This window comes from Protomyctophum bolini (genome assembly GCF_963924005.1).
Source record: "Protomyctophum bolini genome assembly, chromosome: 2".
Classification (NCBI taxonomy): Eukaryota; Metazoa; Chordata; class Actinopteri; order Myctophiformes; family Myctophidae; genus Protomyctophum; species Protomyctophum bolini.
Genome location: NC_137863.1, coordinates 19,087,103 through 19,107,714, shown reverse-complemented (window position 1 = coordinate 19,107,714; position 20,612 = coordinate 19,087,103). Strand labels below are relative to the sequence as shown.

The 20,612-nt window shown below is 43.1% G+C and overlaps 1 protein-coding gene across 1 annotated transcript in view; it reads left to right on the top strand.

Moving 5' to 3' along the window:
* slc2a9l2 (solute carrier family 2 member 9, like 2) overlaps positions 1–20,612 on the top strand; it is a 180,124-nt gene that overhangs the window by 23,312 nt on the left and 136,200 nt on the right. The window contains exons 5-6 of the mRNA XM_080792106.1: positions 3,506–3,666; positions 19,836–19,960. Coding sequence (XP_080648232.1) covers positions 3,506–3,666; positions 19,836–19,960 — 286 coding nt within the window. The remainder of the gene's footprint in view (positions 1–3,505; positions 3,667–19,835; positions 19,961–20,612) is intronic.

Genomic DNA, 20,612 nt, shown 5'->3' with positions numbered 1-20,612 from the left:
ATGTGCAGGTGAGAAAAGAAACCCATGGAGGGCTTATGTGGTTCTCACTAAAGATAATATACAAATAGTAAGTAAACAAAGTAATCAAACAACATCGACATCCCTGAACAGATGATTAACTTTTGGGGTCACTCTAGAGCGTCTGTGTGTGTGTGTGTGTGTGTGTGTGTGTGTGTGTGTGTGTGTGTGTGTGTGTGTGTGTGTGTGTGTGTGTGTGTGTGTGTGTGTGTGTGTGTGTGTGTGGCACATGCAGCTATGTAATGTATGTTTGTCCCCTCCCTCACAAGTCCTCTCAAACATGTCATAACACCTGTTTTTAGATGGTTAGAGAGATAGACCAATGGATAGATAGTCGCCCACAGCACTTAGTTACAGATACAGAGTAAGGAAAGTACTGTCGCATACAGCGATACAAAAGTAAGAAATGTACTCACGTACTTAAGTAAACGTATTAATGCAGCAATTTAGAATTTTGAAGTCAAAGTCCGGTAATCAAAATGTACTACAAAAGCACTGGCATCAAAATCTGTCTGTCTGTCTGTCTGTCTGTAGAGGCCCCACAGGCACCGCTCTAGTATACTTAAAGTATGAAAATAAAAATTATTCATTATGCAGAATGTCCCGTTTCACAATATTTTGAAAATAGCAGATCTACAAGCTCACAACGTGTCACATTACACAACGCTGTGTCATCACCTCACGTTTTCTATAAAGAAAAAGTAAAATAACAAATGCTTTGGCAGGGTTAGCTTGAAAGTTTCACTTTCTTGCCAGACACGTCTCACAGAAATCAATCGGCCTTGACAGAACGCGGAAATAAACACTTCCACTTTAGCTTTGCCAGAAAAGTTTGTCATGTCAGGTTAGGTTGCCTACCGATCTGTTCCACAGAGCTATTATTGTAATATAATTGGTTGTGATTGGCTGATTGGATGCAGTTCATTACCCACATTACACCCACACAGGAAGGAAACCTTTCATATACTACAGTATACTTTCAAAGTCACCAGTAAAGTCTTTGCTATATAAGAGCTGCTGGGGCTTGACAAAATGTGAGAAATTGTAGCCAAAAGAGACCTCATGTTCACAGAACGGATTATTGTCAGTGCTATTCCCTATTGTTGGCTGCAATGAAGATGTCACAAGAGACTTAACTGGAGGCGAAAAGGAAAATGGAAGGGATTGGATTGTCTGTCTGTCTGTCTGTCTGTCTGTCTGACTGTTTGTTTCACGGGCGAGAGTGTTTAATTAACATTACACTTTCATTCTCACAGTTGCAATAATTGGAAAGATTTGGAACGAATTTGGGCATGCTAATTAGTCAACGTCATGATCATCCAATGAGGCTGTGGGGCACGTTGGAAAGTTCTACAACTCACACTTAAATATATAACTGGCACTTATCTAACATGCAAAAATTGCTTAAGCACTGAATATATAGAAAATGAATTGAATCCGCACTTCCAGTCGAGTAAGAGTCTTTATTAATAAGCGCGCAGGCCTTCGTCGGTGTCAAAAACGCGCCGAAACGTGTTTGTCTGTCTGGTATGACTGCTGCTGCGGAGCACTATCTTTATTAATAAAGACTCTTACTGGAAGTGCGGATTTAATTCATTTTCTATATGTTCATTTGGAATCTGCACCCAGCACACGCCTGAAACTATATAAAACTGTCTGAGTAGCCTTTTCCTTTCAAGTAAATCACTGAATAGCCATCTGTCCCATTTTCAGGTAGAGTCCAGTTTCTTTTTAGACTCTGAGAGTGCCTAATGGATCCCAATGGGTCTACTATTCTATGTTTTATAGTCAACTAAGCACTTCACCCATTCGCAGCCTCGTCTTCATATAATTGGTCCTCACTCCTCACTAACGCTCACGGCACCATTTCTGGTTAATCACTGTCAGTGGCATGCACAGACATTTAGAGGGGCAGGTGCTCAAGTGAAAAAAAGGGCACCTTGTGCAGTGCGTGAAACCGACCGGTTGCCTTAATAGTTTGATATTTATAGATTTTGGGGCATAAATAACATATTAGAAGCTTTTTTTTTAATCAAGAATTGATCAAGGTCACCATGGTCCACATACTGTACACTGTACAGTATGTGTTTTCTTATTTTTTAAGGGCATATTGCTGTCCAGAGGGTAAGGGCAGGTGGGCAGGTGGTGTCTCAGAGGATGGCTGCAGTGGACAGCTCAGAAACCTGCCCTACCAAAGACATCATCGGTAGGGATGTTTGGTCAATTGGTCATGTTAGTTTAAAATAGATATTGGTTTTTAAATCACTAAATGGAAAAGCACCTACCTATTTCTATGCAGGGCAAAGCTCTCAGGTCCCCTGGCACTGTTCTCTGGTCTCGGCTCTGTACTTGGTCCTCTCTTGTTCTTATACCCCCCCAGCTTTGCCAAAAATAGACTACAGCTTTGTAGTCTCAGCGAATGTTCCTTTTGAAACAGCGAGGCCATATTTCAAGTGTTTAAAATGCTCCTTGAATACGGGAATTAGTAATTAGTAATTACATGGTGCTGAAATGAGCCCCGGAGTTCACCTCTGGTAGTCGTTAATTGGTACAGTAGTCATTTGACATCTTGAAATTGCGTGAATTGTTAAAGGCAAATTCACTTCTAATCAGTGCCTTTGTTGTCACTGTTCGGTACAGTGAAATTACAATTTGTATTACAAAGAATGCCTTTTATGGCCTTCTTCTTCAGGGCAAGCAGAAAAGGATTTCTCTACCAAGGGGCCAGCTAGGCACTCCAATGTTGAAGCGCTGGGCCCTAGTGGTAAGAGGAAGGACTGCAGGCGGACCCGTGGATTCATGACGAGGAAACCCCGTGTAGCTGGGTTTTAACATTGAGCGCTCGGTTGCATTTCTGCATTGGACCACCAAAATTTGGTGGTCCAATGCGTAAATGCGCCAAAAAGGCGGAAATAGACGGTCCCTCCGGCGGCTTCAAAACGCCACTGAGCAACTTCCACTGACATGAATAGCGGAGGGGGCGGAGCTTCGCGCCAGTTCAGTCTCTATCCTTTTAGTACTCTATGGTCTCTACTCTCTGCATACAGGACATTGTAGGCTACCCAGTATGCACCAGGGTGTGAAAGGCCAATTCAAATGGATAATTAGTTTGGTCATTTCGTGCCAAAAGACAATGTCCATCTCCATTATCCTATTTATCCTTTAGCACGCACGCACGCATGCACACACACACACACACACACACACACACACACACACACACACACACACACACACACACACACACACCCATGCAAGGTCAATTGATGGATAGTCACGGTTTTTCATCATGGCTTGTCAAATCAATGTTAGTTGTTGAAATGTGACATTATGCAATAATTCACCTCGCGGTTAGCCATGCATTAAACCGTGGGTGTTGTTGATGCTATGGTGACGTTCCCATCTCCTATGGTGACGTTCCCATCTCCTATGGTGAAGTTCCCATCTCCTATGGTGACGTTCCCATCTCCTTTGCTTTCTTCAACAGTATATAAAGGCCTTCTACAACCAGACGTGGATGGAGAGGTATGGGGAGCCTATCGGAGCAGAAACCACCACCCTCCTGTGGTCTCTGACCGTGTCCATATTTGCCATCGGCGGCCTCCTGGGAACGCTTGTCGTCTCCATAATCCTCAAAGTGCTGGGAAGGTACGCTCACTCCATCCTGGGTACACACAGTCAAGCATTAACACACCAAACGCCCGGGGGTATTTGTAACCATTGAATCAGGACGCCCGGCGATTTGTTTCTTCAGGACCTATTTCAAGGTGGCTCTGCGTCATTTTGGGAAGTAGCAAAAGTAGCAACATGTAGCCAAGTTATTCACGTTTTAAGATTTTCGATCTCATCTGTTAAAATGGGGTGGGACATTTTGGATGACGTCCCAACCGGAAATAACATTGAATGTTGCGCAACAGACGCTCCCAGCCTGTGGAGCGATGCGTTCGGTTTTGATATCAATAAATCAACGTCCTTTTATTAATCGCCGTCCTGGGCGACGAGTGTTACTAATTGATAGGACGGAGACCTCCGTTATAGCCACTCGGGGTGTAAATACACACAGAAGAAAAAAAAACTGGCCAAATAATGCAACCCCTTGTAAATTATTTTGCAATTTGTAATTATGACAATGACAAATTATGGATAAACCAGTGGTTCTCAACCCCACTCCGGATCAGGGTCCACTTGAAAAGCTGCAAAGGCCATTGGATTGTTGTGTTAATTAAGTGGTCAGATTGGTCTTGACTGCATGCATTTTCAGGGAATGTTCTTTTAATGATCAATCAATCGATTGTGTTCTGACTTGGACCAATGAGAATGTACTTTTAAGTTCCTGCTTTTTGGGGGTTTCCACAGGGTCACCAGAAAAAGTAGTACATATCATTATTTTAACCACTTTATCCATTTATATGTTGACTTTCAAAGATAGCCTATGCGCAACCTCACAGATGCGCTGTGAGGTGCTATTTTTTTTTAGATTCTGTGAATAATGTTTGGAATCATTTTTGGAATCATTTTGATACGTTTTGTACACAAATCTCTTCTAGGGGTCCCTGGCAAAACCTTGTAAGATGGGGATCCACAGCCGTTTGTGGGTTGTTTATTGACATGAAAAGTTTTTCAACCACTGCCAATGTCGAAAAGTGCTTCTCTGTGCATTTGGGACTCAACAATATTGTGTGATCCGACTAGTATGCGCATGATGGGCCGAGCTCTTCCTCCCAGAGCTGTACTATCTTGAGTGATAGTGAAGAAAATCAATCGTGGCACCTGCACAACACAAAGTATTTTATGATGTGGCTGTCCATCAAGCCATCTCATGCTGTCAGTCTCCCATTTCCTCCCTCCCGTATTTATGAAATTCGTCATCACGCTTTCTTCCAACCCTTCAGTCTTCTCGCTACGTTTCCCTGCATCCATCGTCGGCCCGTTGGAGAATTGGTGTTGCATGCACACAGACGGATGACAGCATAATGGTCTGTGCCTGGTGGAAACCTCATGGGCCTGTAGGCCCATTGAGGATTCAAACCTCATGGGCCTGTAGGCCCATTGAGGATTCAACCTCATGGGCCTGTAGGCCCATTGAGGATTCCGACTGATAAAAATAGCAAAAGTAGCAGATCGACAAAGCGGCGCGTTTCGAGCCTGCGGATCTGCTACTTTTGATACTTTTGATACATTCATTTTCGAGAAAAAAACCCCCACAAAAAAGTTAGAATATTGAGATAAGAGCTTTCTGCCCGACAGCGACGATTATGCATGCGCAGTAGACGGAGTGTATAGGCCGAGGCAGAGTGGCTTCTCTGACCTGCATGGTGCATGGGTCCCCCCAGTAGGTTTAGGCCACAGGAGAGATGCGCTGTAATGGGGTTTTTTTCCCCCAGTATCCCTCCAGCCTCTATCTGTGTCTGTCAGGGATAGGGCCTATCTGGTGCTTTAGTAATTAATAGTTCTGGCCTGTTGTGGCACAGGGGACAGGGGGAATGCGGCAATAGGGCTCGAGTAAATCCCCGGTAATTTATAGTTCCCACCGAACTGACATTCATGTGCGTGATTTTTTCTCCGCGTATACAGTAAGTCCTATGTTGTTGCTGTCGGGCAGAAACCTCTCATCCCCATATTCTAACTTTTTGTGTTTCTTTGTTGTTGTAAATTAATGGCCTGCTTGATCATATTACAGCGTTTTTCTTCTTTTTAAAGTTGATAATGATTGGAAACTTTTGGATCATTGTTTTGTTAAATTGTGATATTATCCAACAGAAATACCATACATATCACACTAGTATATTTCCATAAAAGGAAATGCATGTTATTTAATTCAGTCTGAATAAAACATATATCCCCACCGGCCATAAACATTAATGACCAGAGTTGGGATCTAGAAAAAGCTAAAAAGAAATGCATGGATTTCCCTCTCACTGACCTCCTCATAGTCCCAAGAGATGTCTGGCCCCATATAAAATGTACACATATAGCTTCTTGGTCGGGGTTTCCTCGTCTTGGGAACAGTGCCCATTAAGTCAGCAGTGTGCCTTGCCGTCCATCTCACACTGACTGAGTGGATCCCAGGGCTTTGGGAATATCTATTTTTCCACACTTTGACGTTTCACCAGGAGATATGTTAGCCTATATGCGGTACTGTATGTGAAAACAAAAAGTACTGAATTGTATGACGTTGCCAAGAAGTTTTATTGTCAAGTTCCCTCTGTTAGAGTCCGTTTATTATGCCGTGGACCCCCATCTGAAAATATTTAAGTCCTCCCCCTCCCCAATACAAGATGTGTGTTTTTAGATTTTGGTTGTTGTTGAAAATAACATATCTACAAGCTTAGATTAGCTACTTTCAAATAGTATGTATAGGGGGGGGGTCTTCAAGAGGAGATACCCTCAGAGATACTGCGGGGGGGGGATCCTTGTGAGATAGGTACTTTTCTTTTTACAGTATGTTAACCACTTGGACCCTCGTATCCGTATGGGGGAGCATTTAGCCGAAATTAGCAGAACCACTGGTCCAGCCCAGTGGTTCTCAACTCAAACGGATCCCATTCCCATCCCGACCTACACTGGCATGGTATGAGACAAGTCCAGCTACACAGTGGCATGGTATGAGACAAGTCCAGCTACACAGTGGCATGGTATGAGACAAGTCCAGCTACACAGTGGCATGGTATGAGACAAGTCCAGCTACACTGGCATGGTATGAGACAAGTCCAGCTACACTGGCATGGTAATGGACAAGTCCAGCTACACTGGCATGGTATGAGACAAGTCCAGCTACTCTGGCATGGTAATGGACAAGTCCAGCTACACTGGCATGGTATGAGACAAGTCCAGCTACACTGGCATGGTATGAGACAAGTCCAGCTACACTGGCATGGTAATGGACAAGTCCAGCTACACTGGCATGGTATGAGACAAGTCCAGCTACTCTGGCATGGTAATGGACAAGTCCAGCTACTCTGGCATGGTATGAGACAAGTCCAGCTACACTGGCATGGTAATGGACAAGTCCAGCTACTCTGGCATGGTAATGGACAAGTCCAGCTACTCTGGCATGGTAATGGACAAGTCCAGCTACACTGGCATGGTATGAGATAAGTCCAGCTACACTGGCATGGTATGAGACAAGTCCATCTACAGTGGCATGGTATGAGACAAGTCCAGCTACACTGGCATGGTATGAGACAAGTCCATCTACAGTGGCATGGTAATGGACAAGTCCAGCTACACTGGCATGGTATGAGACAAGTCCAGCTACACTGGCATGGTATGAGACAAGTCCATCTACAGTGGCATGGTATGAGATAAGTCCAGCTACACTGGCATGGTATGAGACAAGTCCAGCTGTGACAACCACACTATATATTTGCAATATATCGTTGTTGTCGGGCAGAAACCTCTTATCTCCAATATATATAAGTGTATATATCATTTTTAAAAGCATCAAAAGTAGCAGATACATGATCTGGAAACGTGGCGCAAATCGATGGGATTTGAGCTCGTCGATCTGTGCTTTTGCTACTTTTGAATTTTAATCCTAAAAAGTATGTTGTATGTTTTGACGATGCAAATATACCAAAAATTAACTGTCAGTACTTTCTGTGCACTCATTACCAGATATCGTATCAGAGGCAAATTCTATAGGCCTATACCCTAAAATATATGTTTAACATTTTTGATTTGGCATTACTAAATACAAATAAACATTTACGGAGTGATAAGAGGGATACCATGTGTTTATACTGTATGAGGCTGTGTGCCTTGAGTTTAACTTTCCCTTCGGTATGCCATGCCTGGGCACATACAATTTGAAAACCCACAAATAATCCATAGAATAAAACTGGAGAACTCTTGCTGGGTTTAAACTGTGACAGTAACTGATGTTTGTTGTTGTTAAAATAAGTGTTAAATCGAGCATTGGGAGCAGTTTTGGTGGTTCTCCATGCTCAGCCTCACTCAATCTCGATTAATTATCATGCGCTAACTCATACTGCCTCTATCAAGTTAATTCTAGCCAGTGTTTTTACGGACGCCGTTCACTCTTTTTGCTACAGTGTTTGGCTCACAGTGCCGTTCCTACCGCCTGTCATTGTCAGTGATCAAACTCCCTCCACCATCCCCGGCCTGCTCCCTGTGGCATTTTGATCTTCACCATGATTGTGAGATTTATGTGGATTTATGTAGTTTGATGTTATTATCTGTACAATCAAAGGAGAAGATGGTGTAAAGTATATCGTTGGAGCTTAATTCTATTTGATCTTTGCCCTCAGAGATTCTCTCTCTCATTGGCATACCGACAATGTCTGAAAAGACATTTTCGGTTTACTAAAGAGACGGGGAGACCCTGTAACTCATGGGTGTCAAACTCAAGGCCCGCGGGCCAAATGTGGCCCGCCATGTCATTTAATGTGGCCCGCCCGCCTGCCTTTTTTTTTTTTTTTTTTTTTTTATAGCCAAAATATAGGCTTATAAGTAAGGCTGCATGATATATCGAACATGTACCTTCATCAGAGTGGAGAATATAAGTATAAATCAAGTTGAGCAAAGCCTCTTCTCTGCCCCTCTCTCTAACAGACACAGTTAACGATTGCTTGCCAGACAGACAATCAGATGAAATGAAGGCAAGTGTAGAGTAGAGTGTAGACTAGTGAACTGAACATGTTCTCTTTATATCAAGTACTGCATACCAGCCCCCTTATGAAACTACTTCTCCCCAAATCCAAATGGATTTCATTTTCCATCCTGAATGGCAGTAACTAGCATACAATGAGAACTGAGAAGATCTCCACAAAGGTTTACTCATCAAAACTGATTATATAACTGTAACCATCAAAGCATGCACTCAACATAATGGTTATGTGACCATGGCATGTGCATAATATAAAATCTTATACGTTTTATCTGATATTGATTAATATGGGGGGTGGGTTCAATTAATCGATTATTAATCGGCAGAGCTGTCGACTATTCAATTTGGCTGATGTTCACTTTGTGGCATCCCTACAAGTTACAACAAGTGAGTAAGTGACTATCTCTCTTCCATACTGGTGTGTGGCGTCTCTTGCGTGATATGATGAAGTACAACGGTGCCGTGCACATTATAGGGACAAAGTCGTGTGTGTGTGTGTGTGTGTGTGTGTGTGTGTGTGTGTGTGTGTGTGTGTGTGAATGTGTGAAGACCCATCTTCTCTTTCTGTCATAGTGACATTGTCCTGCATCAGATCATGTCCAAATCAGGTTCTCCAATCTCCAGTAGCCTCTTCAGTTTTTTGAAGATTTTTTGAGTGGTGCAACCACTCCCTTACGGAGGTGTTTGTGGCTGGCTGGGTCTGAGCACTATGTGTGTGGCTTGCTGGCTGGCTGGGTCTGAGCACTATGTGTGTGGCTTGCTGGCTGGCTGGGTCTGAGCACTATGTGTGTGGCTGGCTGGCTCTGAGCACTATGTATGTGGCTTGCTGGCTGGCTGGGTCTGAGCACTGTGTGTGGCTGGCTGGCTGGCTGGCTGGGTCTGAGCACTATGTGTGTGGCTTGCTGGCTGGCTGGGTCTGAGCACTATGTGTGTGGCTTGCTGGCTGGCTGGCTGGGTCTGAGCATAGATAGATAGATAGATAGATAGATAGATATTATAGCAGTGACTGACTGAAGGGCCTCCCACACCGTCTGCGAACGCCGCGCGTCAAAACAGCCGCCTCCATCATTTTCAATGAACATATCGCACACCGGCGGCGTCCGACGTGCGCTGACGCGCCGCCTCGGACGGAGCCGGTGTGTGTTGGGCTTGAGACATCGAGCGTGCGTCCGCAACTGGTTGTGGCCCCCATCAAGTGACCTTTTGACCAATGCGGCCCTCGCCCCAAATGAGTTTGACACCCCTGCTGTAACTGAACAAACTTCCATAGAAATGGTTACTAAAGCTTTAACTGTTTAAATATTCTACACTGTCACACAAAAGTATCAAAAGTAGCAGATCTACCATCTCAAATGTGTCACGTTTTTCGAGCTTGCTGATCTGCTACTTTCGATATTTTTGAATTTGAATTCTGGAAAGTAACAGTTTTGGATATAATGAGGTTTCCACCCGACAGACAATATTGGCGATGTTGGGCAGAAACATCGTATCTCCATGTTTCAATGTTTAGTTTTTATTAATTCTTTAGACGTCTTTGACGTCTTTTTTCCCCAACGCCGATTCCTGCCAAAGACATCTCTGAGATATTTTTATTTATTTATTGAATAGCCTCTCTTATATCTACAGTATAGTAGCTTCCCCAATGCTAAGCAATGCTCGCTTCCGCTGTGGTCCGTCAATGAAATGTATCCCCGCCGTCCACTTCCATTATAAGCACTATCTTTGTCTGAATTTTTCTCAGAATTGAGGCTCAGATTGAGGCGCTCTAACAGAACGTCCATGTTCGTGGCGCAAATCGTCACTACCTCGCGGTTAAATACAATAAAGTTACGATGGCCACATTAGCTTTGGGTGATTCTTATTCTGGTTCATTTGGGGTGAATTTTGGGGTTGGGAGTTCAATGGTAGCAGTCAAAGAGAATGCCCTGCAGTACTTACGTACTGTATGACAGTGTCACGCAGAAGTAGCGAAAATAGCCGCTCTACAAGCGTGTAGCTCATATAAGCGCGTAGCTCATATAAGCTCATATCCCACTTCTGACAACATGTATAACGAAGGAGAGGAGACACCGTGGAGTAACGCAAGTTTTTCTAGTAACCGGCAAGTCGCCTATTCTCAACGTTTTTGGCTGGGGATCCCCGGAAATGCTTTGGCCATGTCTCGCGACCTCGCTTCGCCCCCTCCCCACCCCCAATACAAATTGACCGCTACAATAACCTTAATAATAGAGAAAATATATACTAAAACCAGATATAATCATTAAGGGAAGTTTATGCATGCACTATGTGTACTGTGTAAACTCCCAATTTCCATTTTCCAGCCATTCAGCTGCGTCTGGGGACCCCCCGAAATAATTTCGGGACCCTCCGAGGGGTCGCGACCCACAGGTTGAGAACCCCTGTTATAATCAATGCATCATGGGAACTCTAGCCAATTTCTGAAAAGTAGAGTTTTTGGACTTGCAAGGTTTTCTGGCTGACAGCGAGGTTATCTTCCTGGACGACCCGTGGAGGATGTACTGACGCAGTAGGCTGTGTGTGTGGGGGTGCTGCCTGTGCGTGTGTGTGTGTGTGTGGGGGGGTGCTGCCTGGCTGCCTGTCATCAGTGGGCTGTGTGTGTGTGGGGGTGCTGCCTGGCTGCCTGTCAGGCAGCCTGTCGAGTAAAGGCATATGACTAATAAACTGCTTTTGTAGTGTTGGAGGAAGTCATCTCAAGATAAAGTTATCCCTGAATATTTGCATGATTCCATATTTATGAGGGTCTGGCATTTTTGACTGTATTGGAATAAATCATACTCTTGGGATTTCTAAATAACATATTTTCTTCGATACCACTCAAGCCTAGTAGTAGTAGTGTTAGTGTGGTGTTGGCAGTGGCGTGCACGGTTGCCCGTGTGAGATTTATAGATTTTGGGGAATAAATAATACATTCGAATATTTTTATCAAGAATTGATCAATCATACTTTCTTTTTTTTTTCAAAAGGGCACATTGCTGTCCAGAGGGCAAGGGGCAGGAGCTCTAGACGAGCACCACCTAAACTTAGGCCTTTAAATGACCCGGCCTGGCTCATATTTAGATGGGTGCTTGGCACAACAATGTTTGAGAACCGCCGCTGTAAGGGTCATACTGTGGACCCTATAGCGCTGAGTGAACACCCCCCACTAGAACAATCTGTCTTCATTTGTCCTATTCCCCAGTACCTCCTCCTAACTTACGTGGGAGAGCGAGAATCTAAGTACGGTAGCGGGCAGTAATGGAAGTTGAAGTATGGCCCATTCACTGTGGCACTTATCTCCAACTTGTTAAATTAGACCCAGGGGTTCCCATGCCGTTGCAGCTTTGAGACCCAAAAATATAAATCTGGTGTCTCTCCAGGATCTAAAAACTTAAAAAAATTGTTAAAATACAATTTCCGCACGCACTCACGCATTCACACACAGAAGAGATTAAATAATAATAATAATGTCAAAAACATATGGTAGGCATACTTTTTCACACAGTGGAAAGTGGAAACTTTTGTCCAAGGCTCAAATGTCGATGGCTGATGTGATGGCAACAAAAGGCCTTTGATAAAGCATTATGCAAAATGCCTGACGGGGTGAAAATTACTTTTTCAACAAAGATTGTTCTAAAATAATTGGTGCCTGTTAATTGCATGGAGCACAGACGTGATTCCAATACAGAGTCTGAGACATTGTACGCAGACTATATTTTCTGTGCAGAGAATACATTAATTAAAGAGTTGATGATCCGCAACCGATCCGCAACTTGTCCGTCCCTTAATTCACCCCCCCCCCCCCCCCACAACCCTGACAAGCACTTGGAATTGTAGGCATTACATTTAGTTTGACTCAGTTCCACAGACAAATATTACAGAAATAGCGAAACTAGATCACTATTCCTCACCATGGTTGCCTTTTTCTTATGTGCACATACATAAATGCACATACCCTGTGTACACCGGCGTGTTGGTTTGTTTACTGTTGTGTGAGAAAACAACGTTGCACATTAAGCTTATCATCTGGGGACCCCCACAGATAATTTGGGGACAGTATACATTGAGGTCTCAGAGATAGAAATGCCATTAAATGGGGGTCTGTATACTAATATGCATGTCAAACCAGGAGTCCCCCCGAGTCCCACCGCAGCTTAGAATGGACAACACTGACCATCATAAAATATCACTTACTAGACCGTAGGGGATATAAAGTAATAACATCAGAAAATGGTGGAGGAAAAAAATGCACCGGTCAAGGCAGCTCCACTAATTACCAGTATTTTCTCTTGGTTTGGTCGACGGCATGTTTGATCTTTTTTCTCCAAATTAGGATTTCAAGATGAGTGACGATAAGCTCAAAAGAGGGGTATATCCAAGATGGTTTTGGGCTATCTACAGATAAAACAACCTGTGTGCTATATAGCCAACGGTGGTGAAAAGCTAGAGAGTAATTAAATCTCGAAACGACCCAAAGTTGGCTAGATAACATGGTAACTAATTCCATTACACCAGGGATCTGAGTCATCTGAACTTCAAGCTGTCAAGGGCAGAGATGCGATACGAGCTCTATTTTCGGCGTGCAACACTGTTGTGCAATGGATCACATTGCAACCCCCCCCATGTCTCTGTCTCTCCCTCTCTCTGTCTCTCACAAATCCCCACAGATAACGCACAACTACTGTATATTCCATCACTGACATCACTGATCATCACATTATTCCAAAATATAGGCTACATTTCATATTATTTCATCTAGTATATTCATATTTCATATTCCTTGACTCTCTCTAGTCAATGAATTTGTTTATGATATATCCCTCCGAGGATGGAACGTCAAGGGGGAGTTATACTGAAACGTGAACTATATATATATATATATACACATACAGTGTGTGCCGTGAGCTTCGTCAGGTGCTATGTGCTATAGCACCTGACGAAGCTCACAGCGAAATGCGTCGTGCTAATAAATACGTTTGATGCAGTAAGTTGTCCGTCTCTGTTCCCTGGAGTGTGCAGTCCCTTCCTTGGAAGGTTTTTTCTCTTTTTTGATGTCTATGCCTGCTAACTAGACTTGCACCTCCTACAGGTCTTTTTGGATGTGCAGGAGTCCCTTTTTTGTCTCTATATATCTCTCTCTCATCCCAGAAGTCTTTGGGGGACAGCTGACAGGTTGGCACACTGTCTTAAATTAGAAAGCGGGGTGGATACAGTGATATTTCTGCTATGATTCTCATTCAAGAATCATGATCTGGCCACCATTGCATACAAATGCTGAGAAATCAAGGTGCTCAACCCTCAGTACTAGGGCTTTTAAAGACCAATTAAGTGATATGAAAAATATGTTTTTCACTCTTTTAGACCATATCTGTGGTCATTATATGGGCATACCTAACGATGGATATTAATGTAATTTTATATCACCCATAAAAATCCAACTTTAATTACTTCCTTTGAACAAAAACGTGATGCGTGATGAATCTTGATTTCATTCACCTGTTTTATTCCCATTGCTACGTGTCCTCCAAACACAGCTGATGTTGATTACAGTTCTACTCTGTTTTTAAGCTCATTCAAGATGACATCCAGAAAGGTTATCGGTAGCATTTCAAACTTAATCAGCACGCTAAAATCTGTATCTGAAAACATGGGTTAGAAATAAGCACGTCTCTCTGTGACATGCAAAACGCACACGTCGCACATGCACATGTAGCGGAGCTACGTCCCATACCTTGGAGGGATGCGACATTCTGATTGGTTCAAAAACACATCTTTCCGTTTCAGAGTGAAGCTTAAAAATAAAATGCCCATATAAGCTGATCTGCATAACAACTTGCAGATCAGCTTATTTTGGCAAGTGAGTTCCTCACTTGTCGCGATTGATTCACTGAATGTTAATAAAGTAGGCTATAGCCTTCTCTGAAGTATAATGATAAAGTTAATATAGAAACTTCAACCTCACCACTAATACTTGGCAAGGATATTATAAAAGCCCTTTCTACTGAACTATTGTTCACTCACCTTTGCAGAAGTAAAAATATATACGATTTTTTTTTATCAGATCTTGATTGATTACTGATTGATTGCATCATGACTATTATGCATACCTGTAGGCTACAAGCAATACATTGTTTGACTTTTTATTTATTTTATTAATATTAACAAATGTGGGACATACATATTTTATTTTAGGTTTGGCTTTGCACTATTTTAATTGATTCAGCATGAAGAATATAGCATTCTAAAGACAATAAGACATAGACAAGCTTTGATCCCCGATCAAAGCTTGTCTATGTCTTTAGAATGCTTTATTCTTAGTCAGCCTCGGAGCGGAAAATTAACAGACGGAAAATCAATAATGAATCCGAGACCTAAAGTATAGGAATTGACGAAAATGCCGGTACGATCAAAACATTATCATGTCACATCACTAAAGGGCAATGCTAATAAATAGGGATGCGTGGCCGGTGAAAAGCTTCTCATTAATCACATACAATACCTTTCTGTCAGTAAAGTGTCATGTTATAATTTCAGGATAACACATTTCAAATGTGCCTTGGAAGTGGAAAGATGTTCAACCATTTGCGCCTTTCAATCTGGCCTCCATATTTTGGCCATGCCATTATACTGTACTGTATGTAAAGAAAAATGTACAGAAAATGTTACAATGCTACATGTTAGAATGCCTCTTTTCGTTAGTTTTGAGTGGTGTAACCACTAACCAGGGTGCAGCGCTCCAATGCCCAGCTTTGTCCGTCCCTCCCCCTGTCTGTCTATGTCTGTTTTGCAATACTAACTCCTGTCTTGGCTTAGTCACACAAGCAAGTGACATTAATCTCTTACGACAATGTTGCTGAATGTTGTTTCTTTATTTCAAGTTGCAGGCATGAAAACGCCCATGGGCCTGCATGGGGCTTGGGGGGGCGGGGGGTTGTTGTGCATGGCTCAGGTGGCCTTAACACTAGGCTAGGTTTTCAGACTTCTCCTGGGTTCCTGTAGGGCACAAGAAGATTATTCTGTTGATGGATCTAAACACATGGCTGCCCGCGGGCCAGCATGAATCGTCTCTGTCGGGTGGAAACCTCATATGTCCAAAATAGTTTTCAGCATTCAAACTCACAAATTGCAAAAAAAAGTAGCAGATCGACAAGCTTCTAAGTTATAATGCATGGCTTTGTGCCACGTTTCAAGCTTGCGGATCTGCTACTTTTTGTTTTGTTTGTGGCTTTAGTTTATTTTTATGTTTTTTATGGAGAGACAGACAGTAGGCTGACAGGAAATAAGGTGGAGAGAGATGGGGGGGTGACATGCAGTAAAGCTCGGGAGTCGAACCCGCGGCACACTGCCAGACTGGATTACCAGCCAAGGTGCCTGGACCGCTGAGCCACAGCCCAGGCTACTTTTGATGCTTTTGTGTGACATCAAGTAGTGCGTTAATTTCCGGGGAAAAACAAACACAAAGTAGTAGCAGTCCTGCCTCAAAAACCCCATTTTCCTTATCAGTCTCTCTTGCATAAACAACATTGCATAATTCCGCCACAAGCCGGTATAGCCAAGGCCAGGCGTTTCCTACCAGATACCAGTATGCATATTTTTACAACTGAAGGCCCGTCTTTTTGATTTGATTATGCATTTGATTATGCATCAATCAATTTTCCCTCCGGTTATGAAACACTCAACTATCCGCACATCCATTTTCTCTGAAGGCTTCTCTTTGGCTGCGATTGCCTTTTTGTCAATGAAAGGACTTTCTCAGCTGAGAAAGAGTATGAAAAATAACAGGCCAAGTAGCCAAGTTATTTAATGCATAAACTGCAGTGATAATGTCTCAGTGCAGGTTTTTCCAGTCGCAAGGACGCCAGTGACAAAATTATGATCGCTAGATGCTATATTGGGAGCCATTATCTCCTACAGCTCAGCTACGTATATGTTATAGCCACAAAATCCACAATGGCATCTTTATGGATTGAAGGGCTCTTTCTCTACTTTTCCTTTTGTACCTCAGGAGTACACTTGTGAAACATAATTCACCATGACAAAGAGAAATATAATTATTGTATACTCTGTGTCCCTGTCTGAAGAATTCCTTTGTGGGAATGTGACATCTGTGAACCCTCTTCTGTTCACACCTTTCTTCCCAGGTTGCTTTTGTCCGCATGAAAGGATAAAAGTCTGCACAAAGCTTTGCTTCTCAGGGTTTGGTTTATTATAAAAACACTGACATCGACAGGTTGGTGACGTTTGGTGTTCATCGGGGGGATATTGTCAGTGACTCACCTCCCTTATGGTATTATTGGTCACGGCAACATGTGGCCACAGTCACAGGAGTAAATTACTTTGCACACCAATGAACAACAATGAATAAATAATATTTATTTATTAATTCACAGAATGCTGTGCAAAGTAATTTACTCCTGCCCTATTGTGGTTTTGACCCACTTTGTGAAATGTACATGTACTCAAGTACTGTACTTAAGTACAATGTTGAAAGAGTATTTACAATGTTCAATACTTTTACTTCTACTCCACTTGCGTGCGTGCGTGCCGTGCCTTCTAATCTAGATGCCTTGGGCTGGAATAATTCAGCAGGGTGTTCACAGTTGGAGGTTAAAGTGGCCCTCAAGGCTGCCCCTCGGGACCTTATTCTGACCTGTCCTATCTTCTACATCCTAGCAACAGGTGCACAAGGAAGTACAATTTGGTTGGCCATGACGTGTGCTTATCCCACCCCTCTCGGGTGACAATATGAAGCCCCTGCAGTGCAAGGGAGGGATCTTATCACCTGTGTTGTCGTCACCAGAAATGGACGTTGCACGGTATGAGGAATTTACTTCCCACTTCTTTAAACACATTTTTTACCTTCCCTCTCTCCTCTTCTCATTTCCTACATGTTTCCTCAGTGGAAGGGACTAACATGCAAGGACAAGGATGCAATGAGGATTTAATTTAACCCATTTTGAGCGGGAACCCCTTTTGGTGTTTTAAATATTATGTTATAATTTAGCTATTGAAAAATAGCAGATCTACAAACTTTCTCCGACGTCAGTCCTGAATGGACCTGAGACGCAGCCAGGGCCGTGTCTTCAGCGGTGGCGCTTAGGAAATTGCCATGCTAGGCCGCATCCCACGTATGCGCCCTTCCCGACTCGCACAATTGTTTCACAATCCTTTCACAGAACGGGACACGAAACCAACCAGCAATGATGATCCGTGCAGCGGAGGCGGTGCACGGGGGAGCGCACGTGAACTGGCACGAGAATAACTGAGTCGCGGGCAGCGCATGGGAAATGGCACGGGAATAAGAGTCTCGTTTGGCGTGTTTGTGCTGCCCTTACTAACTGCCGCCCTAGGCAATGGCCTACTGTATGTGGCCTATATGGACGCGCCGGTGCTGCGTGTCTTTAGGGCACTTGCCCTATAATAATAATAATAATAATAGCTCAGATTTATATAGCGCTTTTCTGAATACCCAAAGCGCTTTACAGGGAACACTAAGAACAGACTTTATTAAGAGAAAAAAGACAAAATAAAACATAACAGATACAGGGTTAAAAAGATAAAAGGATAAACGAGACGTCAACTGGGGAAAGCTATTTTGAAGAGGTGGGTTTTGAGTGAGGTTTTGAAAGAGGGGAGAGAGGGGGCAGCTCTGAGGTGGTTGGGGAGTTCATTCCAGAGTTTGGGGGCCGAAACGTAGAAGGCCCTGTCACCCCAGGTGCGGTACTTGGCCTTGCGGACCTTCAGGAGGTTGGCTTCACTGGACCTGAGGGAACGGGGGGGGGCATATGGTTCAAGAAGATCGGAAAGATAGGGGGGAGCCAGGTTATACTTGATCATACTACAGTATCACACAAAAGCAGCAGATATATCTGCTACTTTTGACATTCTTTTATTTGAATCCTCAAAAGTTACAGTATTGGATATAATGATCGAGGTTTCCAACCCCGACAGAGACAATATGCTGGTTCCGTTGTATGAACATGCTGTATAGTGTAGACTACTCTACCATACCGATGAATACAAAACTAGGCCACTCACCTTGGAAAATACAGGGGAAGCAAAAACAAACCAAGAACACCATTCCCAAGTGGAATGACCAACATAATCAGTTTCTTTCATTCCCCACACATGGATGGGGAACCATCATACCTGCCAGCTCATTATGTTTGTTTTTTTCAGGTGATGAATGCCATTATGGCAGCCTTGACCATTGGGATTTTATGCAAACCATCACTGCTCTTCTTCTGGTTGGCGTCATATAAACAATTATTTCCAAAACAAATTGGTGTGACAACTGTGTTCGGTGCAGTAGCGCCTGTGGAATTTAGACTCAAGAGGAATCACTTGGTGTTTGTCTCGTCAAATCGATAGAGTAAATGAGTTGAGTGGCCTGGCAGCATTTTTGGCCCATGTTAATCGTGATAATGTTCAAAGATGTTAATCTCTCTCTGGGTTTTCATGGACGGTTGGATGAAAATGCACTGCATTTCCATCTGGATTTATTTTAAAAAGCACAATCGTCTAGCTATCTGATCATAGCGTGACACCTACACATGTATTTTTTGTTATTTATTTTATTTTTATATTTCTGACTAATAAAATCTGTGTCATTGGCTTCATAATCAATTGAATAACCTTAACCATATTTTATACTTTGGCTATTCGAAAATAGCAGATATACTTTGTGCCGCGCTACAGGAAAAATCTTGAACATTAATTTGGTGCAAATCTTTGAATATATATTTTTAAAGTGAAAAATGTGCAAGCTCAAACACGTTGCTTCGCACTGCATCTCGAGATTGTAGAGCTGCTACTATTTATGTTTTTGTGGGACGCTGTAGTAGGATCACTTGAGGCATTAATCAATTTTGGGCTAACACCTTTTGGTGTTAGCATTATGTTATGCTTTAGCTATTGAAAAATAGCAGATCTACTAGCTACGAGCTTGTAGGTCTGCTATTTTTTTTTAATCGAAGAACGACTGACATAGAAACATAGCTTTTTCAGAAAACTGTCAGGATGTAGAAGACATTTTTTAAATCTGATCTCAGGTCAAAATGGGTTAAAAAACGCCAAAAGTTAAAATATGGAGATTTCTACTGTTGTTGACATTCTGCACCTCACCTCAGTTCATTATCCCTTGTCCCCCCCCCCCCCCCCCCCCCCCTCCTCCCTTCTGTCCTGGCTGTAGAAAGGGCACCTTGCTGCTGAACAATGGCTTTGCACTGATAGCGGCCCTGCTGCTCAGCCTGGGGGAGACGGCGGGCTCCTTCGAGATGCTCATTGCCGGCCGTTTCATTATGGGGGTGGACTCTGGTAAGTGCTTCCTCATCAGTAGATAATGAGACACGCATGTGTTGTCGGCGTTACGGCGTTGTGAGCGCATAACGCCCAAGAGGGTAACATTTAATTGAATTGTGTGACTAACGGAGCATAATAATGTCAACATGTGAAAATGTTGCGTGCTCGATCTGTCTGATCTCTATTATTCCTCCGTCAGTATTATTTATTTCACTTCTTATCTGGTCCATGCATGCAGATCGCTGCACAGTTAACTAACTCTGTCAACAACACGTTCATCAAAATACCATTAATCCTGCCGGTGTATGCCGACCCTTTTAAACTGACATTGATTTAAGTCAACATAACCGTGTATTGTATTGGCTCTCATTCATTTCTCCCCCCCTGGTCCTCCTGATAAATAATCAATTCGCCCGCTGGCTCATAGTGATTCGTAAACGAGATGGTACTCGAGATCGACACATACCCAGTAATGAATGCATGATATACAGTGCAGTGCAGACCCGGACAGACACTGGGACGACTGGGGACCCAATATTCATCTGCATATGCATCATGTCTTACCCCGAGTCACCTACTTAAGGTCAACATTCCGAAACCTAGTTCTGCAGTCAACCAACAACCACTTGTCGGATGTGCTACACCAGAACCAGGAAGTTACACAAAT